The sequence below is a fragment of the Rhinolophus ferrumequinum genome, chromosome 21 (assembly GCF_004115265.2).
Source record: "Rhinolophus ferrumequinum isolate MPI-CBG mRhiFer1 chromosome 21, mRhiFer1_v1.p, whole genome shotgun sequence".
NCBI classification, from domain to species: Eukaryota; Metazoa; Chordata; class Mammalia; order Chiroptera; family Rhinolophidae; genus Rhinolophus; species Rhinolophus ferrumequinum.
In genome coordinates, this window is record NC_046304.1 from 43,279,008 (window position 1) to 43,302,130 (window position 23,123).

The 23,123-nt window shown below is 37.8% G+C and overlaps 1 protein-coding gene across 1 annotated transcript; it reads right to left on the reverse strand.

The window, feature by feature from the left end:
* Positions 1-701: 701 nt before the first annotated feature.
* NOL11 (nucleolar protein 11) lies at positions 702-18,504 on the reverse strand. Its single transcript, XM_033091765.1, has 18 exons — positions 18,201-18,504; positions 16,674-16,787; positions 16,499-16,555; positions 15,264-15,412; positions 13,305-13,362; positions 12,849-12,993; positions 10,684-10,872; positions 9,268-9,344; positions 7,984-8,107; positions 7,387-7,475; positions 6,601-6,675; positions 6,147-6,331; positions 5,875-6,000; positions 5,496-5,723; positions 4,988-5,066; positions 4,354-4,446; positions 1,254-1,361; positions 702-1,150 (listed from the first exon to the last, which is right to left on the reverse strand). Exons 1-18 carry the CDS (start codon positions 18,339-18,341, stop codon positions 1,034-1,036), a joined length of 2,154 nt encoding a protein of 717 aa, XP_032947656.1. The 5' UTR covers positions 18,342-18,504; the 3' UTR covers positions 702-1,033.
* Positions 18,505-23,123: the final 4,619 nt, after the last annotated feature.

A 23,123-nucleotide genomic window follows, 5' to 3' on the forward strand; every position in this document is an offset into this window, starting at 1 on the left:
CAACAGACTTTCATAGCTCAGAAATGTTTCAAGTTACTTTTGGGAAAGTTAATTCATCACCTGAAAGAATGATTTCACTTTTAACAAAAATAAATTTGAGGGTGGCCAGGTGGCTCAGTTGATTAGAGCACAGTGCTGTTCATAACACCAATGTCGCTGGTTCGATTCCCACATGGGTCAGTGAGCTGCGTTCTCCACAACTAGACAGAAACAACTTGGAGCTGAGGATCCTGGAAAAACACACTGTTCCCCCAATACAATAAATTTAAAATAAATACATAAATTTGAATTTATTTTCAAGAAACAAAAGCATCCATTTCTTCTACATAAAACCTTTCATTTGTCCTACTAAATCCAAAGAGCTAGACCGAGAAATTCTATGGTCAATTAACTTTTTTAAAACTATTTTCAGAAGAGACATTTTTTACTATTTAGTAATATGGTTTTATAACCTAAATTATCAACTAATCATAGAGGTTGTCTGAGAGAGAATGTATAGAAAGAGGCATTGTTCAACCTCTGGGGATGTAAAAAATGGTGAGTGGAAGTAGGTAAAGAAAGGAGAAAATGGCAGAAGACAAGCACATGCCTGTCCAGGGACCCCTCCCTGCTCTTCTTGTGGAACTGACCTCTGTTGTCACCTGTGCGCTGAGACACTGCTGACTCTGATAAAACTACATTCTTCCTAGAATTACTGTTTGAATGGTGTTTTTTTTTTTATTAAAAGAAACATTCAAAACACATAGTAAGAAATTAGACTTTTATCAGTATCACAAATAAGTTTACTTAAAATTAGCTGTTACATATTTTTAAAAAGTTTCAGAACCTCCCCCACCAGCGTCCATAGAACAGGTTCACACGAAACCTGCAGTCTGACCTAGGAGCATCAGTAAGTGATGGTCCAGGTACTCTGACACATTCCTCTTGTCACTGAGAGACAGTCACAAACAAAACACATCTCTTGCCTGGATGAGTAAGAAGAATTCACATAAAAAGAGCTTCATAAAATGTCTATGAAGGAGAATTGGTAATATCAGAAGAGTTCCAGCACTTCAATTGAATACAATTCTCTATTATTCTTTTCTTGACTTAATTTCTGTAGCTCACGAAAACTTACTTCGATCTTGTTGAGCTCCGAACAAATGCATATCTGAAGAAAAAAGTTTCAGAATAACTTTTACTATAACGTCTACTATGAACAAATCTTCAAATGATTACAAACAGAATGCAGTATGTATCGAATAATCACACACCTGAGATTTCACAAACTTGTAAAGACTTAACAGTAGCCGTTTTGCTTCTGGTATCATTACCACAACAGTGAAATTAGCATCTAGAAGTAGGCATATCCAATCCATAATCTGAACATAAACAGGAAAAGGAAAGTTAATATTTTAAATTTAATTTTAGGTTAATTCATTTTACAAAGTCCATAATGATATAAAAGTTATAAAAAAATGTCAGGCTTCTTTTTTTTTTAAAGAGATTAAGGAGAAAGTTTATTCAAGAAGAAAGATGCCAGGATAGTAGTTGCCGAGGCAGAAAACTGCCCTATATGTTTTCTTTAAAAGTCTGAAAATTTTAGTTTAGAGATGAAGGAATTTCTTCTTTTACACTTGTTACTTTACAAGCATAACTGGATATTTTTCATAGGATTAATCAGTAAAAAGAAAGCCAGAGTGATATTTAATCCAAGGGTAAGTTAGTACTTACTTTTTATTAAAAAAAATTTTTTGGGGCGGCTGGATGGCTCAGTTGGTTAGAGGACGAGCTCTGAACAACAGGATTGCCGGTTCGATTCCCACATGGGCCAGTGACCTGTGCCCTCCACAACTAGACTGAAGACAACAAGCTGCCGCTGAGCCTCCGGAGGGGCGGCCGGATGGCTCAGTTGGTTAGAGTGCAAGTTCTCAACAACAAGGCTGGTGGTTCAATTTCCACATGGGATGGTGGGCTGTGCCCCCTGCAGCTAAAGATTGAAAACAGCGACTGGACTTGGAGCTGAGCTGCGTCCTCCACAACTAGATTAAAGGACAACGACTTGGAGCTGAAGGGCCCAGAGAAACACACTGTTCCCCATTATTTCCCGATGGGGGGGGGGGGAAGAATTAAGAAAATGAAAGTGATTTTTTCAAGAAAAATATACTTTTGACAATTACTGGCAGTTATAAAATAAGAACTCACTCATCTCCTATTCTGAAATATATACTATGCCCCAAGAATAGGATGTTGAGTATTACAGATATGCTACCCTCAACTACAATAAAATTATTACTATACATTCATTAAAGTATCCTACATAGTTCTACTTCAAATGGTGTAGTTAATATAAAATATCACTATCGTGGGAAAGCATTAAGGAAACCGGTTATCTATTTGGGGGGAGAGGGGAAAGCTGATCCCTATAAAACTCCTTACACCAAAAGAAACTTCCTATGTATCAGAGAGTTAAATACAGAATAGGAAACCACGAATATATGAGGTAAAAATAGAGTGGGAAGGGCATTATTTTATTTTAGAGTGGGAAGGGCATTGAGCATGACGCAGCCATATCTAAAAGATGAATTATTTTGATAGTATAAAAACCAAGAACTTACCTATGGCAAAAATGACACTAAACAAAGTAAAAAGACAAGTGAGTGATAGGAAAAAGTGTTCAAAATGCACTTGATAAAAAAGGTTAATTTCATTAATGTACAAAGAATTTAAAAAAGTTTTTTTTTGTTGTTGCTGAAACCAGGAATGAACCTGTAATTCTTTATAAGCCAAAATAAAAAAAACACGAAATGAAACAGAAAAATTGACAAAGAACCCAATTAGGCGTAAATATAACTAGACAAGAAAAGATGGTCCATCTCTCATGTTATCAAAGAAATGCAAATTAAAATAAAGCATCATTTGTTACCTATCTGATTGGCATGGAGTAAGGCTTCAGACCTTGGAGGCAGTATAACCTATTGTCACAATATTCTAGAAAAGTAACCCGGCATTTTGAAAACAAAAAATGCATGCACCCTTTATCCAGTAATTTCACATTATGATAATTTACCCAACAGGTGTTCCCTCATAAATATACAAGACCAGCAGGATAAAGATGCTCCCTGAAGGTTTACAATAGCAAAAAGTGTAAACAACTGTCAATATATAGGGGAAAGAATGAGGGAATGAGGCCGATGTGTGTATACTGGTTCAGAAAATGTCTAAAAATACAGTGTTGAGTGAAAAAAACAACCTGCAAAATAGCATGCATACTATGATCTAATATGTGTTAGAAAGACAAGAGAAAGATAAGTTAGCACATAGAAGGAAAATTTCTAGACATGAAAGAAACTCAGTACTGGTTATCTCTAAGAGGGACAAATGGGGTGGAGACACAAAGTTTCTTTTTTCTTCTCTTGGAACTTTCAGCTATAGAAACTAGTTAAAACTTTTTAAACTTATTTTAAAAATGAAAATAGTCAAGTATTTAAAATACGTAATTAGAATAACACATTCTTAAACCACAGTATCTTTTTTAATGTTTTCACTGTTTCTCAAATGAATGCTGTATTTAAAGAGAGCCTACTCTGAGATACTTTGAGAACATTTCTTTCCTTCATCTTCATTCTTTTATTTTTTTTCCCCCTTTTTCCGCCTCCCCCGCCCCCAATCTGGTTCAAGCCGTTGTTTCTCAGTCTAGTTGCTTCTCAGTCTAGTTGCGTAGGACACAGCTCCCTGGCCCATGCTGGTATTATGAGCTTTGCACTCCCCTGGGCTGAGGCAGTTGGTCGGTGGTCATCAGTCAGCCGCTCACAACAGCTCACGGCAGCTCTCCTCGGCTGCCGGCCACTCATGGCAGCACATAGCAGCCCACGCGGACCTCCGGGGGCTCATGGCAACTCAGCTCCAGGGAGAGCTGTTGTTCACAAACTTAGCTGTAGAGGGCACAGCTCACTGGCCCATGTGGGAATCGAACCGATGACCTCGATGTTAGGAGCACAGCGCTCCTGCTCCAACCACCTGAGCGACTGGGCCGGCCCATTCTCTTATTTTTAAGAAATTATTAGGACACTTATCACCCTCTTCCAAAGAGGCTAAGAAAATTCTTAAAAAGGGTCACAATAAAGAATCAGGAATTTAAGACGAATTTAAGTTCTTTAATATAGAATTATGACTTTAAAAATCTATCTACCAAATTGAGAGACCCACCACACCTCCTACTCTAGTGGTTTGTGTATAGCATGAAGGAGGAAGTTCATATGAATTAGGAGAAAGGAGAAAACAGTTACTGAAATCAAGATTGACACTATATATAACTTTTTTTTTTTTACAGATCTTTCCCAGCACCAAATAAAAGTAAAAAAATTATCTCACCTGGTTCAGGGTTGGAGGGTGTATTCCAGGAAGAGTCATAGTAGCATTTTCGCTACACTTCAAATACAGGAAATACAAATACTGGAGAAACAGCTAGACGAAAAAAAAAAGACAATTTATTACTTTGATAGAAAAATGTTCTCTCTATATAAATCTAACAAAGAGACTGAAAGGAATTTTAAGAGGCTATTGAATATAACTATATGTGGACACACAAATGAATAAAATGCAGTCCCTGCCATCAATGAGGAACTGATCTGGTTTGTGAGGGATAAGTGGGGAATTTATTCTGTTTATAAACGGTAAGTAGAGTGTTTGCTTCGGCAGCACATACACTAAATAATAAGTAGAGACAAGAGACTTGTACTCCGGGCAATCCTTTTTAGTTTCTACTAATTTATAACTTAGATGGATTAACCTGGCCTTCAGGCTTGGCACCAGAAAAATGCCAAGGTCTATGCCAACCAGAAATCACTCTATTTCCTAGGCACAGTTTTTCACCCCGAGGGCTGGAAAATCTCTTATTCACATGGAAAAACTTGATAACCTTTCGAATGCCCTAAAAGCTGGTTAGAGTTCATCAGCAAAATTTAAGCCAGAAATAAAATTCTATAGGATTTATAAAAATACTTACAGTGATATGTTGTGCTGGGATGTCTTTCAAGTGAGGCAGAAGAAATGTTTCACTATATGCGGAACGAAGAATTGCATTTCTACTTAGGAATAAAGGAAAATCTTAATTCAATAAATAAAGGCTTTGTTACTGAAATTATGAGTAATTACCTTTCCTAATGATATATTTTTTAATTTACACAAAAGCTCTATTTTTCTAGGAGAGTTCTACCACTGAACATTCTCCTAATCACTAGAGATCATTCCAAATACTTCACTATTATAAATAAATAATTGGTACTTATTCAGAGTTCTAATTTTAGAATTGATAGAGCATCTACCTTAGTATAGTTTCTTACATAAGAAAACAGGTTTAAGTTGCTTAAATATTGAATGCAATCCATTTTCAAGCAGAAACTGGGAAAAAAATACCCAACACCTTAAATTATTTAATGACTGCTTAGTTATTGTTTGGCATTTGACTAGATCCCAGAAAGAGATAGTACAAGGGAAACTGTTTCAAAGGATACAGTAGAGCTGCCTTTTTTGGTATTACGGGGCACAAAGTGGTCTCTAGTGTGTCCTGAGACTTTTCACTTAACTCTTTATCACAGGTATCACAGTTGTCTTCTTCAGGATTGAAGCCATTTTGAAGAATTTCACTTTGCTCTTCCATGTGTTCATCTTGTACAGCATCACTGTAGGCAGAAACTGACTCCATATTGACATCTGCTTTTTGAAGAATGTCGTCACCAATGCTATCGAGTAAGTTGAAAGCAAGAAATTCTTATCACTATCTGAACTTAGTGGAAAATTTTTCATTTTCTAAGTATTTCAAGTTTTAGAAATTGAATATTCTCATAGATAAAAAAGGCAGTGAAGGGAAAGGACCATCAGCTTCTAACTTACCTCAAGAAAATTTTTAAGCAAGCACAGGTGACTGCTTCAGGAATGTCAGGGAACTGCTGCAGACAGAGCTGTAACATCTGTACATCTGTCTTTTCTAAGGCAACCTCCATTAAGCCAGGGCACAAGCTAAGAAAAAAAAAGTATCATTTTTATGTATTAAGAAAAACTTCCATTGCAAATAATTTACAAGCTTTTTCAGATATGAAAATTAGAACTGTAAAAAACAAGGTCAAAAGAGCTGTGCATGTAAAGTTTGATGTACACACATTTACCTGTAAGAAAGCACATGCGTTTGGATAAGCTGCATCAGAGAGTTCCGGGGATAAAATGATGGTTCTGTTTTCCATCTTCCCAGAAGTCCCATTACTATGTCTCCAATAACAGTATGAAAGTCAGGTGTCCGCTTAATAGCCAAAAATTTACGTAGTTCTACTTCAATGTGTTTTTCTGAATCTTTCTGAAAGGGCAGCAGTGAAGAATTCAATTGATACATTAATAAATGTTGCTCTGAACTTAAAAGTTCCTAACTCAGTATTTTCTTATCACTAACAGTAGTCATGCATTCCTACAAAACTTGAGTTGACACTACAATTTGCCGCACAAAGACAAACTGCAAAGAAAAACAAAAGAATTCAAGGGTTTAGAAATCAAAATTTTAAGATGCTAAATTACAAACATATTTAACTCAAAGTTGATTTTTCTGATGTCTAATATTTTTAAATTTACCTTTATGGTTGATAAAAGTTGTTTGGATGCTGGAACCTCTGGCTCTACACTTGTTTCACTTTTTCTTCTCCTTAACTAGAATTAAGTAAATTGATTACGATCTCAAAACAATAGAAAGGTTCCACTATACATTTAGAAGAATATGAAATTTCCCAAAGAGACAAGCACACTTACGCTCTAATCCAGGGGTGTCCAAACTGTGGCCCGGGCCAACTGCGGCTTGCAACCCATTATTAATTGGCCCGCAGCAAATTCCAAAAATATATTTAGTTTACTTAAATAAACCAGGTGAGGCAATACGTACTTCACCTCGAGTGAGTGGCCCGGCTGTTTGTGTATTTTACCACATATGGCCTTGGTGAAAACCGTTGAAAAAAGTTTGGACAGCCCTCCTCTAATCAAAGTCTTTTTAACAGTTTAATTTTGTTACAGTGAAAAGTGGGTTTATTTCAACTTTTAAGTTAAATACCTTTAATAGTTTTTAAGGTTTTTTTATTTTCTTGAACACAAAATAAAACTCAGGAAGGTATTATTACTAATATAATTATGATTGGTCTGTTTTCACACCTGGATATCACACACATACACACCTGTAAGAATTAACTACTAGACTACATGTGTCACTTTTGGATACAGGCTCTTGGGTTACTGAGTTCAAGATTTAAACTGCCCTGTCATTAAGATCAAAGCTATAAAAGTTATACAGATATGAATCATTAGCATAATTTAGCTTTCTTCAGTTTTTTAGCATTTGCACTACTTTCCCATTTCCACTACCAAACTTACAATTCTCTTTGATGGCTCTGAGTTCTGGGATTCAAATCCATGTCCCTGAGAGGTTTCCCAGTTTACAAAATGAGACATAGAATGAGTGCCTACGAAAACACAAAACACACAATTTCTGGAATTCTTTGACCAACTGGTATTTACCCAACCAAACAATCAAAGAACAACAAAAAACAACTAGTCATGCACAATTCAAGAGAGGCTTCAAAGTCTGTTTAATACTACTGATAACTCAAATCAGTAAGTCATAATATATAGTAAAAGGCTATGTTCTCAGCAACATGAAGCCAACAGATGAGACCACTGGTAAATCTGGGAGGGTAGAGGCATTAATAATGTTGTCTGGGGGACTCCCCCATTGCCCCTGAAGTCAGAACGCTGGTTCAAGACATAGTGTAGCTCTTCGATCTGCAACAGTACCTGCAATCTGCACTATTCCCAAGGTAGATACCTGACTCAAGGAAATTTCAATAATCAGTAGCAAATGTCAACATTAAGAACAGGCTCTGTAAATTTGATGGTTGTAGAAATCTACATATCAAACTAGAAGTTACTAAAATGGTTTATATTAATAAAACAAACTGGTAATTTTCCTACCTGGATCTTGACTATGCTTGAGTTTTCCAAGAGCACCTGCTAATGATGATACTTCACACTTGTATGGAATCACAGTTAGAAATTTTCCATGTAGCATAAACAAATTTTCCCCATAATACCAGAGCTACAAAACAAGTTATCAAAAATATAAGCATTTTTATTCTAAAGTCTGATTCAACAAAGCCTTATAACTTATAACAATAAATTATGGTGTGAGCAATCTTAATATAACAACAAAAAAGAACACGACATAGTTAAGCAAATTTTCAGAATAATCTCATATGTACAACTTATTAATTAGGTAGCTTTACATAGCTCTTATTTTTGCCCACGTATGAATGAAACATAATTTAAAGAAAACTCTCGACTCATGAAAATCTGATCAATACATACATTTTAAAATAACTCTTTAAAATTAATATTGTCACTATTACCCGTCTATTAACATGATAGTTAAATTACCAAGGCGATTGTAACAGGGACAAACTGTTATGATGTACTAAATAAAAAGGGCAAAATTTAACACTGTTCCTATCTTATGATTTCCAATTATAAAACTGTAAAAATAAAAGTTATATGAACAAAAACTTAAGGGAACATGGAAATTAAAACTAAGTGTTAAAGCAGTGGAATTATGAGTGATTAATTTTGTTAAATTATTTGTTTAAATATAAATTAGAATTAAATTATATGCTGAAAAATCAAGTCTCCTTATCCTCTAATTACAATGATCAGGAACTTCCTATTATCTTGATTTACATATTTATATATGAATATTCATTCACTAAACAACCAATACATATTGAGCAGCTTTGCTAGACACTGAAGATACAATGGAGAACTAAGACAGACCCCTTCTGTCTCAGGAAGTCCGGTCTAGTCTGCTTAAATATTAATTCTTTAAATATGTTTATGTAATTCCATGATAATGCTTAATACATAACCTAAAAGACTAATTTATTAAGAAAACTAACAGCCCTGGAGTATAGTTCAAAATACAAAAGTAAGAAGACCAAACCAAAGAGCAGATAAAACCAAGCTGTTTAATTAACTAGCTAATGTTCTCCCCTGATCTAAAACTAGCTAATCTTTTGAAAGTGACAAACATAAGGAAACTATTAAAACCACCACCAAATTAATCTTTCAGGTAAAAAACATTTCTTAGCTTATTTTAATTAAAAACTGCCAAAATATTTAGAACTGAAGAGGCATCCTCACTTACAGTATATTTATTAGGCACAAAATTAACTAAATTTGAAACAATCTCCAAGAGTAAAAACTTACTTGACCACTGGTCCCTTGTGGTAATTCTTTTGATATCTGTAGTGTTTGAAATTTTGTGTTCCATATGGAGAGGCATTCTATAAAAGAAGACATGTATAAGTTCAGAAAAATCCCAAGTATAAATAAATATATGATGCCCTCTGTGGGGGCATTGCAGAAAGCCACAAACACACAAATCTTGCTTTATTAAATATAAAAATGAGCAATAACAACAGTGATTGCCACAGAAATTCAAAGGAATTAGATCTTACGACAAGAAGAAATGGACAGTATGGGGGCAGGGCACATGTGGGATATCCGGGTACCTTCTCCTCAATTTTGCTGTGAACCATAAACTGCTCTAAGAAGTCTTAATAATAATAATCTGATATGGAAAGATCTCTATCTCAGATAAGGTAAAACTCAAACAGCGGTTATTGGGTTTTTTTACTGGATAGAGCAGGAACCAGAAAGAGGAAGGATAGGAGCTGAGAGAGCAGCACAACATGGTAAGATGGATAAGAGCCAGGACTTAAAGAGAGGTGGGGTACACGGCATAATAGTCAACCTGCTTGGGCTGAAGCCCAGCTCACTACTTAGATACCTGACACCTCAGTTTCTTGATATGTAAAACAGAGATGATAGTAACTATACTTTGTCTCATAGGCTTGTTGGAAAAGTAAATGATATAAATGAGATACTTTAGTAAAATGCCTGGCACATATAGCTATGCTATCACTAGTAGCTCCTATAAGTAAGAGAAACATAACAAAATATACAGGACAGGCATATCAAGTTTGCAGCCAATGGTGGGTGAAGCAGAGGGTTCTTGCTCTGAAGTTGGGAGAAGAGACAGGAAAAGGTGGAGGCGGTCTATAGACTGTGGGGAGACCTGAATGCTAAACAACAGACTCTGAATTTTATAGTGTAGGCTGGGAGACCCCAATCTTGCACTAGCCAGAAACAACTGTGTTGTGTATGTGGAGGGGTGTTTGGGGGTGAGGAGGTGAGGTGATGATGAGAATCCTGCTCTGAAGTCACAGAGACAAAAAAGCATACCAGTAGTCCCCAAATTTCAAGCTGTCCAAGTCCAGTGGATTTCCATTCTATGGAAATATCACCAAGCCACGAATTTAATCCTCTAGTGCAAGGCTTACCAATGTATCAAGGGCCTATGGATTGGCATGGATATCTGCAGTTTTTATTTCTTTAAGACATTAGTCATGAACAAGGTAGTGATACAAGGAAATGTTTTAGGACGGACCAATGCAAGATGCAATCAAAGACCTATTTATGAAAAACCAGGCAGCTAAAAATAATTTGCATATCATGATAAAGAGAATGAATTAGGGTGGTAATAAAGCAGAAAAAAAGAGAATAAAAGGTACACTTCGAAAGAAAAATCCAAAGCAGTTTAATTGATGGGATTTCAGTCACCCTTAGAAGCTGGTAGCGGTGGTCCCAGGACTGCTATGTGATCTTGATCCAGGATGGTGAGCGCAACACCATTTCGAGCGTTTCCAGACACGACAGTCTTGAGCACTAGTGATCTAACTACCTTCTGACTTTTTCCTGGGTCACTCGGATGTATTGGTATCAAGGTTTCATATATACATCCATCAGAGCCTGTTGAAAACAAGTGTTTGTTGTGCATTATTGGATAAAGGACAGTTGTCTGTTATAGTTAAAATACATGCACTAGGTTGTTTATAAGATTTTACCAATCCGATATAAGATCCAATGAGAAAAATTAACAAATGTAACAATCACGTCACTCTACGCTTTCTTTCACTTAAATGATATACTATAAACTTAAAATTGAGGGAATATTATTAATAAAAATCTCAGTAAGAAATGTTGTGATAGCCAAGAAATAAAAACTGTAAATACCTGTAATAAAATATGAGAGGGGACTGTTATAAATACAGACAGTCAGTGAAAGGATGTATCTCTCATTAGAAATTAATCAGCACTCTGGTTTATACATCACAGTTTTTGTTACTCCATCACCCTGAAAACCATATGAAATTGCTGGGGTTTTTTGGTAGATCAATTGAATTTTAGCAATTCCATACGGTTCTAGCTATGTTACAGGAAGACTTTGTGACCTTTTGGTTCAGACTCCCTTACTTCAATGTTAAATAAGCAAATATAACTTATAAACTTCTATTTAATAAATATGTCCTATAGGTTAAACTTTAAGAAAACCAGTCCCTCTTAAGCAAAGGCATTAAGTGGATTCCACTGACCTAGATATGATAAATGATGGGAACATTTTTCATAATAGCCGTTGCATACATGTGCACATTGAAAAATTTCACAAAAGTTTTTATTATAATATGGAAATGTCTCCTAAACATTGCTCGTTTATTCCTCCCTTAACATTTAAAACAACTTCAAAAGAAGCCTTCAAGGGTAGGTGGAAGTGGATACCACAAAAGCATTTTTTTTCCCTAGGCGTAAGAGTGGGGTTATATTTTATTGTTTTATTATTTTTTTTTATTTTATTGGGGAAGGGGAACAGGACTTTATTGGGGAACAGTGTGTACTTCCAGGACTTTTTTTTTTCCCCCCAAGTCAAGTTGTTGTCCTTTCAATCTTAGATGTGGAGGGTGCCATTCAGTTTCAAGTTGTTGTCCTTTCAATCTTAGTTGTGGAGGGTGCAGCTCAGCTCCAGGTCCAGTTGCCGTTGCTAGTTGCAGGGGGCGCAGCCCACCATCCCTTGCGGGAGTCAAACCGGCAACCTTGTGGTTGAGAGCCCACGCTCCAACCAACTGAGACATCTGGGAGCTCAGTGGCAGCTCAGCTCAAGGTGCCGTGTTCAATCTTAGTTGCAGGGGGCACAGCCCACCATCCCTTGTGGGACTCGAGGAATCGAACTGGCAACCTTGTGGTTGAGAGCCCACTGGCCCATGTGGGAATCGAACCGGCAGCCTTCGGAGTTAGGAACAGGAGCTCCAACCACGTGAGCCACCTGGCCGGCCCCGAGTGGGGTTATATTTTCGACCATTATAGAGGTAAACTCCAAGGCATTAAAAAAAATCTGTAAAACAATGGCTGGCATAGGCCAAGAGTTCTTTGTTAGTCTCCTTTTAACCACCTGTCTCAGTCACTGTTCAAAGATGGGCACACTAAATCTTAAGGTTGGAAAAGAGAACTGGAGGGACCATTCAGTACTAACCTTAGATATTTTAAAGGTCATTAATTATTAGGTTCGTGCAAAAGTAATTGTGATTTTTGCAACTAACCTTTTAAACCGCAATTACTTTTGCACCATCCTAATATGATATGAAAGAACCTGACCTTAACATTTTAAAGATACAAGGTGATTCTTGTCCTTTTTTATTGGTAGTATATTATTATCTATTGTTTACAATAAATTTTAACACATAAGAGTTACCTGCAGAGAACCACTGACTTAATGCATGATCAGATATGGCAAAGTACGAAAAGCAAAGGCATAAATGCTGGTTAAGGAAGCATGCAAAGGGAACTGCTACAACAGAGAACTGCAAAAACCTCAGACTCTGACTCAAAGGAAAACACTATCCTGTAATATTCCTCTCTTTACAACTGCTGAAAGTTTAAAGTAAAATACTTACTCAATGACATCAAAGAGATGAATTTCCGATCGACAGACGCAGTAAAACTCTGTATAACCGATTTTTCTTCTTGTCCAAGTAACAGTGTGTATTTGCTTAAGATACGTGAGTTAAACATTTGTACATAAGCAAAGTAATTTCCATGCTGCAAAAAAAGATTATTTTATTTTAAAAATATTCGCATTTCAACCAACTATATTTAAATGTTAAAACCAGTTGTTGCCCCATTCGAATTACTTCAATGGGTACTTAAAAACCTCTTGTCCAATTTAAAATGTTATAAAATATTTAAGTTAGGCACAGAAATATAACTAATAGGTTTTTTAGTATTTAAAAGATACAAAATAAAAAAATCTTCTGGGAAGAAATACTAAAGTCCAATTTTAGTTTTAAAAACAATATATGTGATTTTAAAATGTCACAGACCATGGGCCAGGAATGAGAGATATCACTTACTTTTTCAGTAATGAAGATTAAAACAGGATGTCTAAATACCATGAAAAACTTTGTCCACCTAAAAAAAAAAATAAACAACATGCGAAATCACCAACTGAAACATACCATCAATTTAAATTTAAGAGAATATCTTTTATTAAATATTTTGAGAGTCAGAGTCATCAGAGAACACGTAATTCAGTGTTCCAAAATCTCTACCACGCGGAGTAGGCATTCCTCTGTCAAATGCATTTCTGGATTAAATGGAAGCTGCTGAACTCCCCAGTTTTAAAGACAGTAATGTGAACTGTAAAGTTTCCAAGGGAGGGTGGGGTGTGACAGTAAGCAGTGTTTCCCAAACTTGTTTGATGACCCCTCCATTTCTTCAGTCAGTTTTAGGACTAGTGTTCCAAGGGAAACATCATGATCTCAACTGCCTTCTTCAAGTGACAGAGGAACTGAGGCACAGCAGGGTAAAGGTCTTGTAACTAAGGCGGCATATCCAGTTTTGGGCAATATGGCTACTGGAATCCAGATGCTCTGCTGATATAAAGATTTCCTCTAAACACAGTTGCTCACACTTTAGAGGCATTCAATAGGGAAGTCCAAGATATAACTGGTCATTGTCCACATTGTTCACTTACTAAGTACAGTCTTTGCTTTGATTTTTAGAAATTTAGTTTGATTCAGGGGAACCTAGAGAGGCAGCAAGTTAACTGAACAGGAAATGTGATAACATGGGGATTGGAGAAAAGTGAAATCATAAAATTTTCTTGTTGGGTGAGTCATTTTCCCAGTTTTATTACAGGATCTGGCCAGGAAAGCAGAGGGCTCAAAGCACTACTGTCATTTACTAACAACAAGGGGTACATTTCCTCTGGAAGAAGGGTTTCGACCTTGGCAGTCAGGGCAATATGACAGAAACACAGATTTTGTTGTTGTGGGATTACCCACTTCATCTTGAAATAACTGACTATCCAGTTCTCTATCACTCATATGACCCCTATAGCTTCCTCAATCATCTATCAGCTTAGAGGCTTTGGAGGAGAGGGGGGAGACGTTATTTTGGCTGTCTTATAAAAGGTTTTTAATTAGGCTACTTTTATTATGTTTATAACCAAAACACTTTTTTAAAAAATGGCATCTCGTCTACTTTTCAGAAATTGCAACATCCCACTATTTATAACATAGGCTCTCCTTCCAAATGACAGTATGACAAATTTAGTTTTTTTAAAAAGGACAATTTTTGTGAAGAACTTGACACACATTGATGTTACTAGTCACCCTAGAGAGAAGCAAAAATCAGAGCTACTTAAGACCCTGAAACATACCCTGAGCCCACCTCTCCAGAAGGTAACGTGCATACACCATGAAAGATAGCTAAGTTGGAACCTCTTAATGCTATGTATGCATTTCCACTACGTTGGATAGCGCCTATTAGTTATCAAAAGGTTTTCCTCCAGACTCTGTAGACACCGGAACACCGACTTCTGATTTTCTCATATCCTATTCCCCAGCCCAGACCTCATTCCTCTTCCTTTCAAGCCCAGTTCGGGCTCTTTTAAGGAACAGCAAAGAGAGTTCTTTTAATAAAAGCCAGCACTCCTTTGTCCCCGAACATAGTTGGGAAAGGGTTTTGAAGCCTCAGCTGGTTGAGACACGGTAGTGGCGATCCACGCTTGCTGGTCCACTCACCCACTCCATCCTGAATCTGGCGCTGTAGCCCAGAGCAAGCGCGTACTCAGGGCTCTCCTGTACTGTGTGGAGCGCGCACGCCTGGCTACCGTCCCCATGAAGGGGTGGAATGCGGGGACCACGGCTGGGAGAAGGTGGGGCTGTCAGGACCGGCGGTTCCCGCTGGCGCGGGTGGGGGAAGACCAAAATACTTTTTAACAAAGCGAAAAATGTTATATATATAAAAAAAGAGGCAGAGTACATTTTTATTTTGTTAAAAATTCACTTACGAGTATTGGAACTTACTTGATCACTTCTTCATCGGAGATAACAGTTTCAATTTTCTGCTGGGGCTCTGCAAGTAAGGCCTCTAAACCACAAACGGCACCTTCCTTGAATAACACCAAGGGTTCTGTCCCTTGTATTGAATGTATCCTATATACCTCAGCTGACAACTACAAGAACATAACAATATTTTAATTTTTATTCTGAAACAATTGCGACCTAATAGGACATTTATAGAAGGCTTATTTTTAAGGACTGATTTGTTTTCATTTTGATTCAGTTCTGTTTTATAACTATGTATGGTTCCAAAGTCAAATCTACAACATAAAATACACACAGAAATCTAACTTTTGCTCCTATTGTGTCTACCCTGTCCCCTCCTCTCATTTTTTTTTTTTAACTTTTCATTTTACCCCCTTAAGTAATCATTTTTATTCATTTTTGGTTTATCCTTCCAATGTGAATACTGGAGGTTAGGCTACAAACAACACTGGAGGTGGGGAGACGTACAAATAAAGCCACTAATGCAGTTTTAAGAGATTCTGGTGCTAGGTAAAGACTGAGGCCATAATTATAACTATAGCCTGCAAGCCAAACAAAAGAAGTCAACTCCATTTTATAAAATTCAGGAACGTGTTACTTCGACGTACATGAAAAGACTGAAGACAGAAAACAGCAGTTAAGTTTCAACGATCCTAACAAATGTCATTATATCTGAATCAGCACTTGTGAGCCACTTCTAAAATGTGCCAATGATATTTAATTGGACATTTAGAACTGGAAGGAACTTTCTAGATCACCCTAGCTTGAGATCCTCATTTCATAAGAAAAAATTAATACTTTTAGGTCATTAGTAGACAGGTAGAGTTAAGTCACAGTTCTATTTTAATGTATTATGTGCCACTCTAAAATGTAAAATGCAGGAAATTTGCAGGGTCTATTTTACCTATTTTAAGAAAGACACGTGAAGTTCTCAGAAACATACCACAAACATCTAAACTCATGGAAATAACTACAAAGCTATCATCTAGGAATTATTCGAATCCTTAATCTCATTGGATAATGAAGTTTATATTAACATATTAACTCATGAACTGAGACATGTTACCAAGATATACTGTAAAATAACCAGAATGCAAACTAATTATAACTTTTATGCTCACTTTCACAGATGCATTAAGATAAACCTACTATAATACAAATTATTCCATTTCACTAATAAGCTAATAAATATGCTGGAAAATCCAAAGACTTACTGTAGCTTTAAATACTTTATCCAGGTTTACATCTTCATTATTCCACAATCTCAAAACCTTAAATTAAAACATAAAAGTCAAAAAATTATTCCAATTTTCGTTTACATGTAATAAACACGAAGTTAACGAATCAACATTTTATTATGTTGTATATGTTATAAGTTTTAAAACTCACCTTATGATCATGTACAACGATATACTCTCCGGTTTGAAAGTTGCACACAGCTGGACATGTTATAATTTGACCTTGTTTCACTGACCAGCTCCCCAAGGGTTTCTGATCAGAAACCTAATAAAATTAAGATAACATATTCAAAAAGTTAATTTCTGACATTTAAGCAATTAAATTTACAATCAAAATAAAAGAAGAAATCATTACAACGATAGCATTCAACAAATTTCCTAAATTAAAAAAAGAAGTAGTCACAAAAAGACAAATACTATATGATTTCACTTAAGACAGAGGGTAGAATGGTGGCTGCCAGGGTCTGGGGGAATAGGGAATTACTGTTTAACAGGTACAAAGAATTTCAGTTTTGCAAGATGAAAAGCGTTCTGGAGATGGATGGTGATGATGACTACCCAACAACGTGAATGTACTTATTAATAATATCCTGAACTGTGCACTTTCAAAAGATGACTAAGATAGTAATTTTTATGTTATGTGTATTTTACCACAATTAGAAATAAAAAAAAACTTTTAAAAAGTAGTCAAATGAAAAATATAACTAAGTTGCTAATTATTTTTTAAAAAGGTAAATTAACAAAATTTTGCTAAAAAACAGGAGTACATTTTAAAAATTGATTACACTGTGCCTTTGAACAGGGGCATGGGAAATTAAGTAGGAATAGCTGGGATCATGCCAATTGCAATCAGATACTGTATTCCTATACAAGAATTGCAAAATTTTAAGTCCATTCCACGGGTAAAAAACCAACTTATCAGAAGAGTCAAAACAAACAAACAGTATAGGGAATTGTCGTCAACTTGTTCCCAAGACTTCAAAGTATATAGCTAACTTCTTAAAGACACGGAAAACTGTGTTCAGCAGCCCAGAACATAATTTCTACACGATTACTAAAAGCAAAGCTGCTTGAAAGGGGCGTTAGGATGAAAGGGGCGGGGCATTAGGGTGAAAGGGGGCGGGCGTATATAGATGCACCGGATTCCACTCCCAAGATTTACAGGTGTAGTTGGTAACAAAGAGATTATTCGTAAACAAGATTCCCATGAAGATATCAAGAAAGCAAAAACCAAAACAAAAACCTACATTTTTCCTCTAGGGAAGAAGTATATGGACCCAAGGCTAAACCAGTTCCCACCATGTCATCCTCTCCCGCCCAACCAATCTCCGTTCAATCCCTTCTGTGGGCAGCTGGGGTGACAGAGACCCCAGGAGGGGATCTTAGCAAGGCCACCTCCAGGAAATTCGAAGCAAAACCACGGGTTTCCTTTCGGAGTCTAACCCACGTGCACTTAGATGCTCTGCCGCCTGCGACTCGGAAATATGCCTCTCTCTCCAGGAAAATAACCAAGTCAGATTCTAGACTTCATTCAGCGTTCCGGAGAGGCCAAGCCAGCTTTCAGCTAAGCCCGCTCGACGATCTTTTCCTGAAGCTGTCAGAGAAACCCAGGGCTCCGGCTCTGAACTCAGCAATGAGCGAGAGGGCAGCGGGGGCGTTCCGGTCTTATCGCCCTCACCTTATAGAGGATGACGGTTCGGCCGCTGTCCGTTACTAAAAACTGGTCTGTTTTGTCGCTCTGCTCCACGCCCAGGAGGCCGTCAGGCCCGGCACCCAAGGGTACCGCAGACAACGTGAATTCCTCCTCCAGGGCTGCCATCTTGGGCAAACCTACCGACCGCCGCGCATCCCTCCCGGCAGGCTTTGCGCCTTCTCTCTCGCGATAACTACCGATACGAGTCCAACTGGACGGGAACTTGCCAAAAGAGAAACCTCCACACCCTGCGACTTCTGGCGGCCACAGCGGGTGCACGCGGCTGCGGACGCCGTCGGATGGGGGGGCTGCAATTTGCGTCTTGACTCCACCTCCCAGGCCACGCCTCAGCGAGTCCCGGATGTACTCCTCTTAAGGGGTAGGCGTGAGTAGGGGAAAGTCTTATTTGCTTGGAAATCTTACCCGCTGTGTCTTATTCAGCTGCGGACTTACTCAGAAGCTGAAGGATAGGTTTAGCAGATGACCGAATATAAATTGGAAGTTTTTTTGTCGTTTTTTTTTGTTTTTGTTTTTGTTTTTTTGCTTTAAGCGAACTCTAGGAATTCCTACCACGACCTCATGGAACAATGTGCCAAAGACAAACTCTCTCTCCAGATAAATTCTTAATAACGTGCTGTACCTAAATGAAATGCCTAATCCTCCTGCTTCTCAGAACCCGCCACAGAGGTATAGTCTCTGTGGCCTGCCGGGCCTGCCAAGTTATCTTTTTCTCCCCTTGTTCTGTGAGCACCATGGGGAAGTCCCTAGCTTACAGGAAATTCAAATTTCTCTAATGAAGAAGGTTAAATTGAAGGTCCCTGGGACAATTTTTGGCAAGACATTATTTCTGAGAGAGTTCTAATGAACACGGCTGATTAAATCATGTTTTAAAAAAATCTAAATCAAAAGATGAATTGTGGGGCCGGCCCAGTGGCTCAGGTGGTTGGAGCTCCATGCTCCTAACTCCAAAGGCTGCCGGTTCGATTCCCACATGGGCCAGTGGGCTCTCAACCATAAGGTTGCTGCTTTCACTCCTGCAAGGGATGGTGGGCTGTGCCCCCTGCAACCGCAACTGGACCTGGTGCTGTGCTGTGCCCTCCAAAACTGAGACTGAAAGGACAACACCTTGAAGCTGAACGGCACCCTCCACAACTAAGATTGAAAGGACAACAACTTGACTTGGAAAAAAGTCCTGGAAAAAGTCCTGTTTCCCTTCCCCAATAAAATCTTAAAATAAATAAATAAATAAATTGTGCATGTGCTTAGAAACCATCTAAATAGGCAGTTACTAAGCAAACGTGTACCATGTGTTACATCCCAGGCCAAAATGCCTCTACATCCGTTTACATTAAGTGTCCACATGGATCACCTTGTGGGTGGAGTTTCCTCATGGCCACAACATCAAAACACTGGAGAAAGGAGAATATTCAGCAATTGTGAAGGAATCAAATACTGTAAATTCTTAATAAGGCTAACAGGCCTTTAATTTTTCAAAGTGACCAAGGAATTTGAATTTGTGGTCCCTTTGTTAGTTGTAAAAGAAATACTGTGAGAGTCTGCCTAGACATCTTGGTCTCTTCCTTCTCGCAACACAGTTCACCACCTTCTCTACAGTACTAAACCTTGTTTGGTGCATATTGCCCATCTTTCCGTTCCCAGCCTAGACTTCTCCTCCTCCAGGAAGTCTTCCCTGACTCTCTGAGACTGGATAATTGTCTGATACAGGGCACCAGTGTTTTTGTAATATCCAGTACTTGGGATGGCCTAGTTACTCGTATATCTTCCCCATTATGTTTATTTCTTTAAAGGAACTGTGGATTTATCACTAGTATCTGGCATAGTGCCTGTACCATAAAAATCTGGGACTAATAAACAGTGAAAGCTGACTCATAATACGTAGTGATTTGTGCTTTCCCTCTTCTTCAACTTGAAGACTTAAAATAGGGGTTCTCAAACTTTGTGATTTCAAGATTCCTTTACACTCTTAAAATTTTTTAAGGACCACAAAGAGCTTTTGTTTATATGGGTTATAGCTATAGATATTTACTGTATTAGAAATTAAAACCGAGGAATTAAAATATGTATTTATTCATTTAAAAATAATAAACTCATTACATGTTAACATAAATAACATTTTTATGAAAGTGAATTTTAAAAATAATTTAGTGAGAAGAGTGGCATTGTTGTCCATGTTTGCAAATCTCTTTAATGTTTGGCTTAATAAAAGATAACTGGGTTCTCACCTTACTTCCACATTCAATTCATTGTGTCATCACATGTACTATAGCTTCTGGACATCAACATAATACCCCCAAAAAGGGTATTTTAGTTAAGCTGACCATTGACAGCCTTCATGAGGGTGACTTTTAAGTAATGACATGAGGAGGAGAGGGAGCTAATCATATGGTTAGCTAAGACAAGAACATTCTCAGCAGCAAGTGCAAATGGCCTGTGGCACAAGCAGGCAGCTTTATTCAAACGCTATTGTAGTTACACCAGGTGAGAAATGATGAGGACACCATCATTAGAGGACTTCCTGTCTACCTTGTCTAAAACAAGTCTTTTCCATCATTCTCTTAACTCAGCAATTTATTTCCTTTTTATCACAGTTTGTAATTATTTTGTTTGCTCACTCACCTAGGCTCCCCTATAATACAAGCTTCTTGAGAGTGTGTATGTGGGGTCTTGTCTGTCACAGTCACTTATGCACCCCCATTTCCTAGCACTTAGTAGGCACTCAGTAAAAATGTGCTGTTTGATTGAATGAATCAGTTTACATCTTTGTATTCATGGCACCAGCAATTGTGCCTGAACTATAAAAAGAGTTTAATACATGTTTGTTGAATAAATCACACTTATATAGCAAGCCATTGTAACAGATGGATTATTGACTTAATCCATGAGAACAAATTAAGACTTACTAGCCGAAAAAGCTGGAACGGCACTGGCATGTTCCTCTGTAATTTGAAGTCTAAGTTTGGTAAACTATTGAAGGAAATTGCAATCCTTTTTGAAAGGACACCAGCTGTAACAAGGGAACTACGCGTCTTCAAAAACCTGGCCTAAGATAAGAGCAGGGCAATGTGTTCCACTCCCAGGAAGCATCAGTCAAGGTCAGTGAGCAAGAGCAGGGCCTGGCTCTCCATCACCGGATAGAGACGTTTAAGGGCTGGTCTTCAAAGGCAGCTGTGACCCTGTACATTTTACTGTGCGCTGTAGGTGTTCTGTCTGGATTGTTTGTCATGTTTATACTGCTTGGTTGCCTAGTTGTGAAGACCGAGAGAAGATACCATCTCTCACAGTCAATTCCTAGAATAGAATCAGGTGACAAGTATACAATGAACAAGTCTAATTATATAACAGGTAGGAAAGGATGCCTGCCCATATTCAAAAGGAAGAATGTAACCCATTATGGACTTTTCATGGAAGGTTGACAGTCGGTGGCGTGCACATTGCGTGAGTGGGATATAGTAAGTGATTTGCCAGAGGAACATTTCTAGAAGGACCATTCTAAAAAAAGGGTAGGTGGTAGATATATATATTCCACCGAATCTCCATATTATATGGAAGTTGTGGTGGTTCTTAATTAAAGTCTAAGATGCTCTGAGATATGTTTTCCAGTTTTAGAATCTCAAAACATCTTTTTTTTTTTTTTTTTTTTTGCATTTATTGTATTTAATTGTAAAGCTAAGACTAAAACAACAGTCAGGGCCAAGGCTGGAAAAATAGTGTGTAAACAGGCAACCTTGTGTTATTGTGCTTCACTGAATTGTGCTTCAGAGATATTACGGTTTTTATTTAAAATTTTTATGGAAGTAACACTGGTTAATAACATTATATGAGTTTCAGGTTATAATAACATTATATATAACAACATTATAATTTGATATCTGTATACACTATAGCATGCTCACCACCCAAAGTCTAGTTTCCATCCATCACCATACATTTGACCCCCTTTATCCATTTTACTGCCCCCTACTCCCCTTCCCCTCTGGTAACCTCCAATCTGTTGTCTGTATCTATAAATTTGTTTTGTTTCTTTGCTTGTTTCTTTTTGTTTTATATTCCACCTATGATTGAAAGTTTTTTTTTTTTAATTTTTTATTGGAGAATATTGGGGAACAGTGTTTTTCCAGGGCCCATCAGCTTCAACTTGTTGTTCTTTCAATCTTGTTGTGGAGGGCACAGCTCAGCTCCAAGTCCAGTCACCATTTTCAATCTTTAGTTACAGGGGGCACAGCCCACCGCCCCATGCGGGAATTGAATCGGCAACCTTGTTGTTGAGAACTCGCGCTCTAACCAACTGAGCCATCCGGCTGCCCCTATGAGTGAAATCTTATGGTTCCAGAACATCTTTGACGTAAATGTTCAGACCACAACAATGAATTGAACAATATTATCGGAACTCAGGCAGGCCCCTCTAAAGATGGCCTCCCCACAGCAAAAATCAGAGCTGGGGGAAGAATCTAAGCTGTTTCGGCTACAATTTGGTGCATACATTTCAGTCTAATGCCAACAATTTTCCAATGAGTCCCCAAGCCCAGCAAGTATATTTGGAATTCAAGATCAAGCATGCACTTGTGATCTTATTGTAACAAAATAGGGAAGTGGGAGAAAAGAGGGGGTGCTATGGAGTTTTAGATGGGTGGGCGGAATACAGTGCCCACGGAACCCAACAATCTTCAGGAAGACTTTGGGCAACTTGTCATCCACATGGAAGGTAGCTAAAGCAGTGGGAAGGGAGTAGGTCCCAAGTGCTGTTGATTATATCATTTAAATATAGCTCAACTTGTCCACCTCTTTCGTTTTCCGCTGCCAACCTCAGGTCCAAGCCCCTTCTCTTACTTGGACCACTGTAATTGCTCCTTATCTCCGTGCTTCTCCACGTGCTCCCTTCCGATGTGT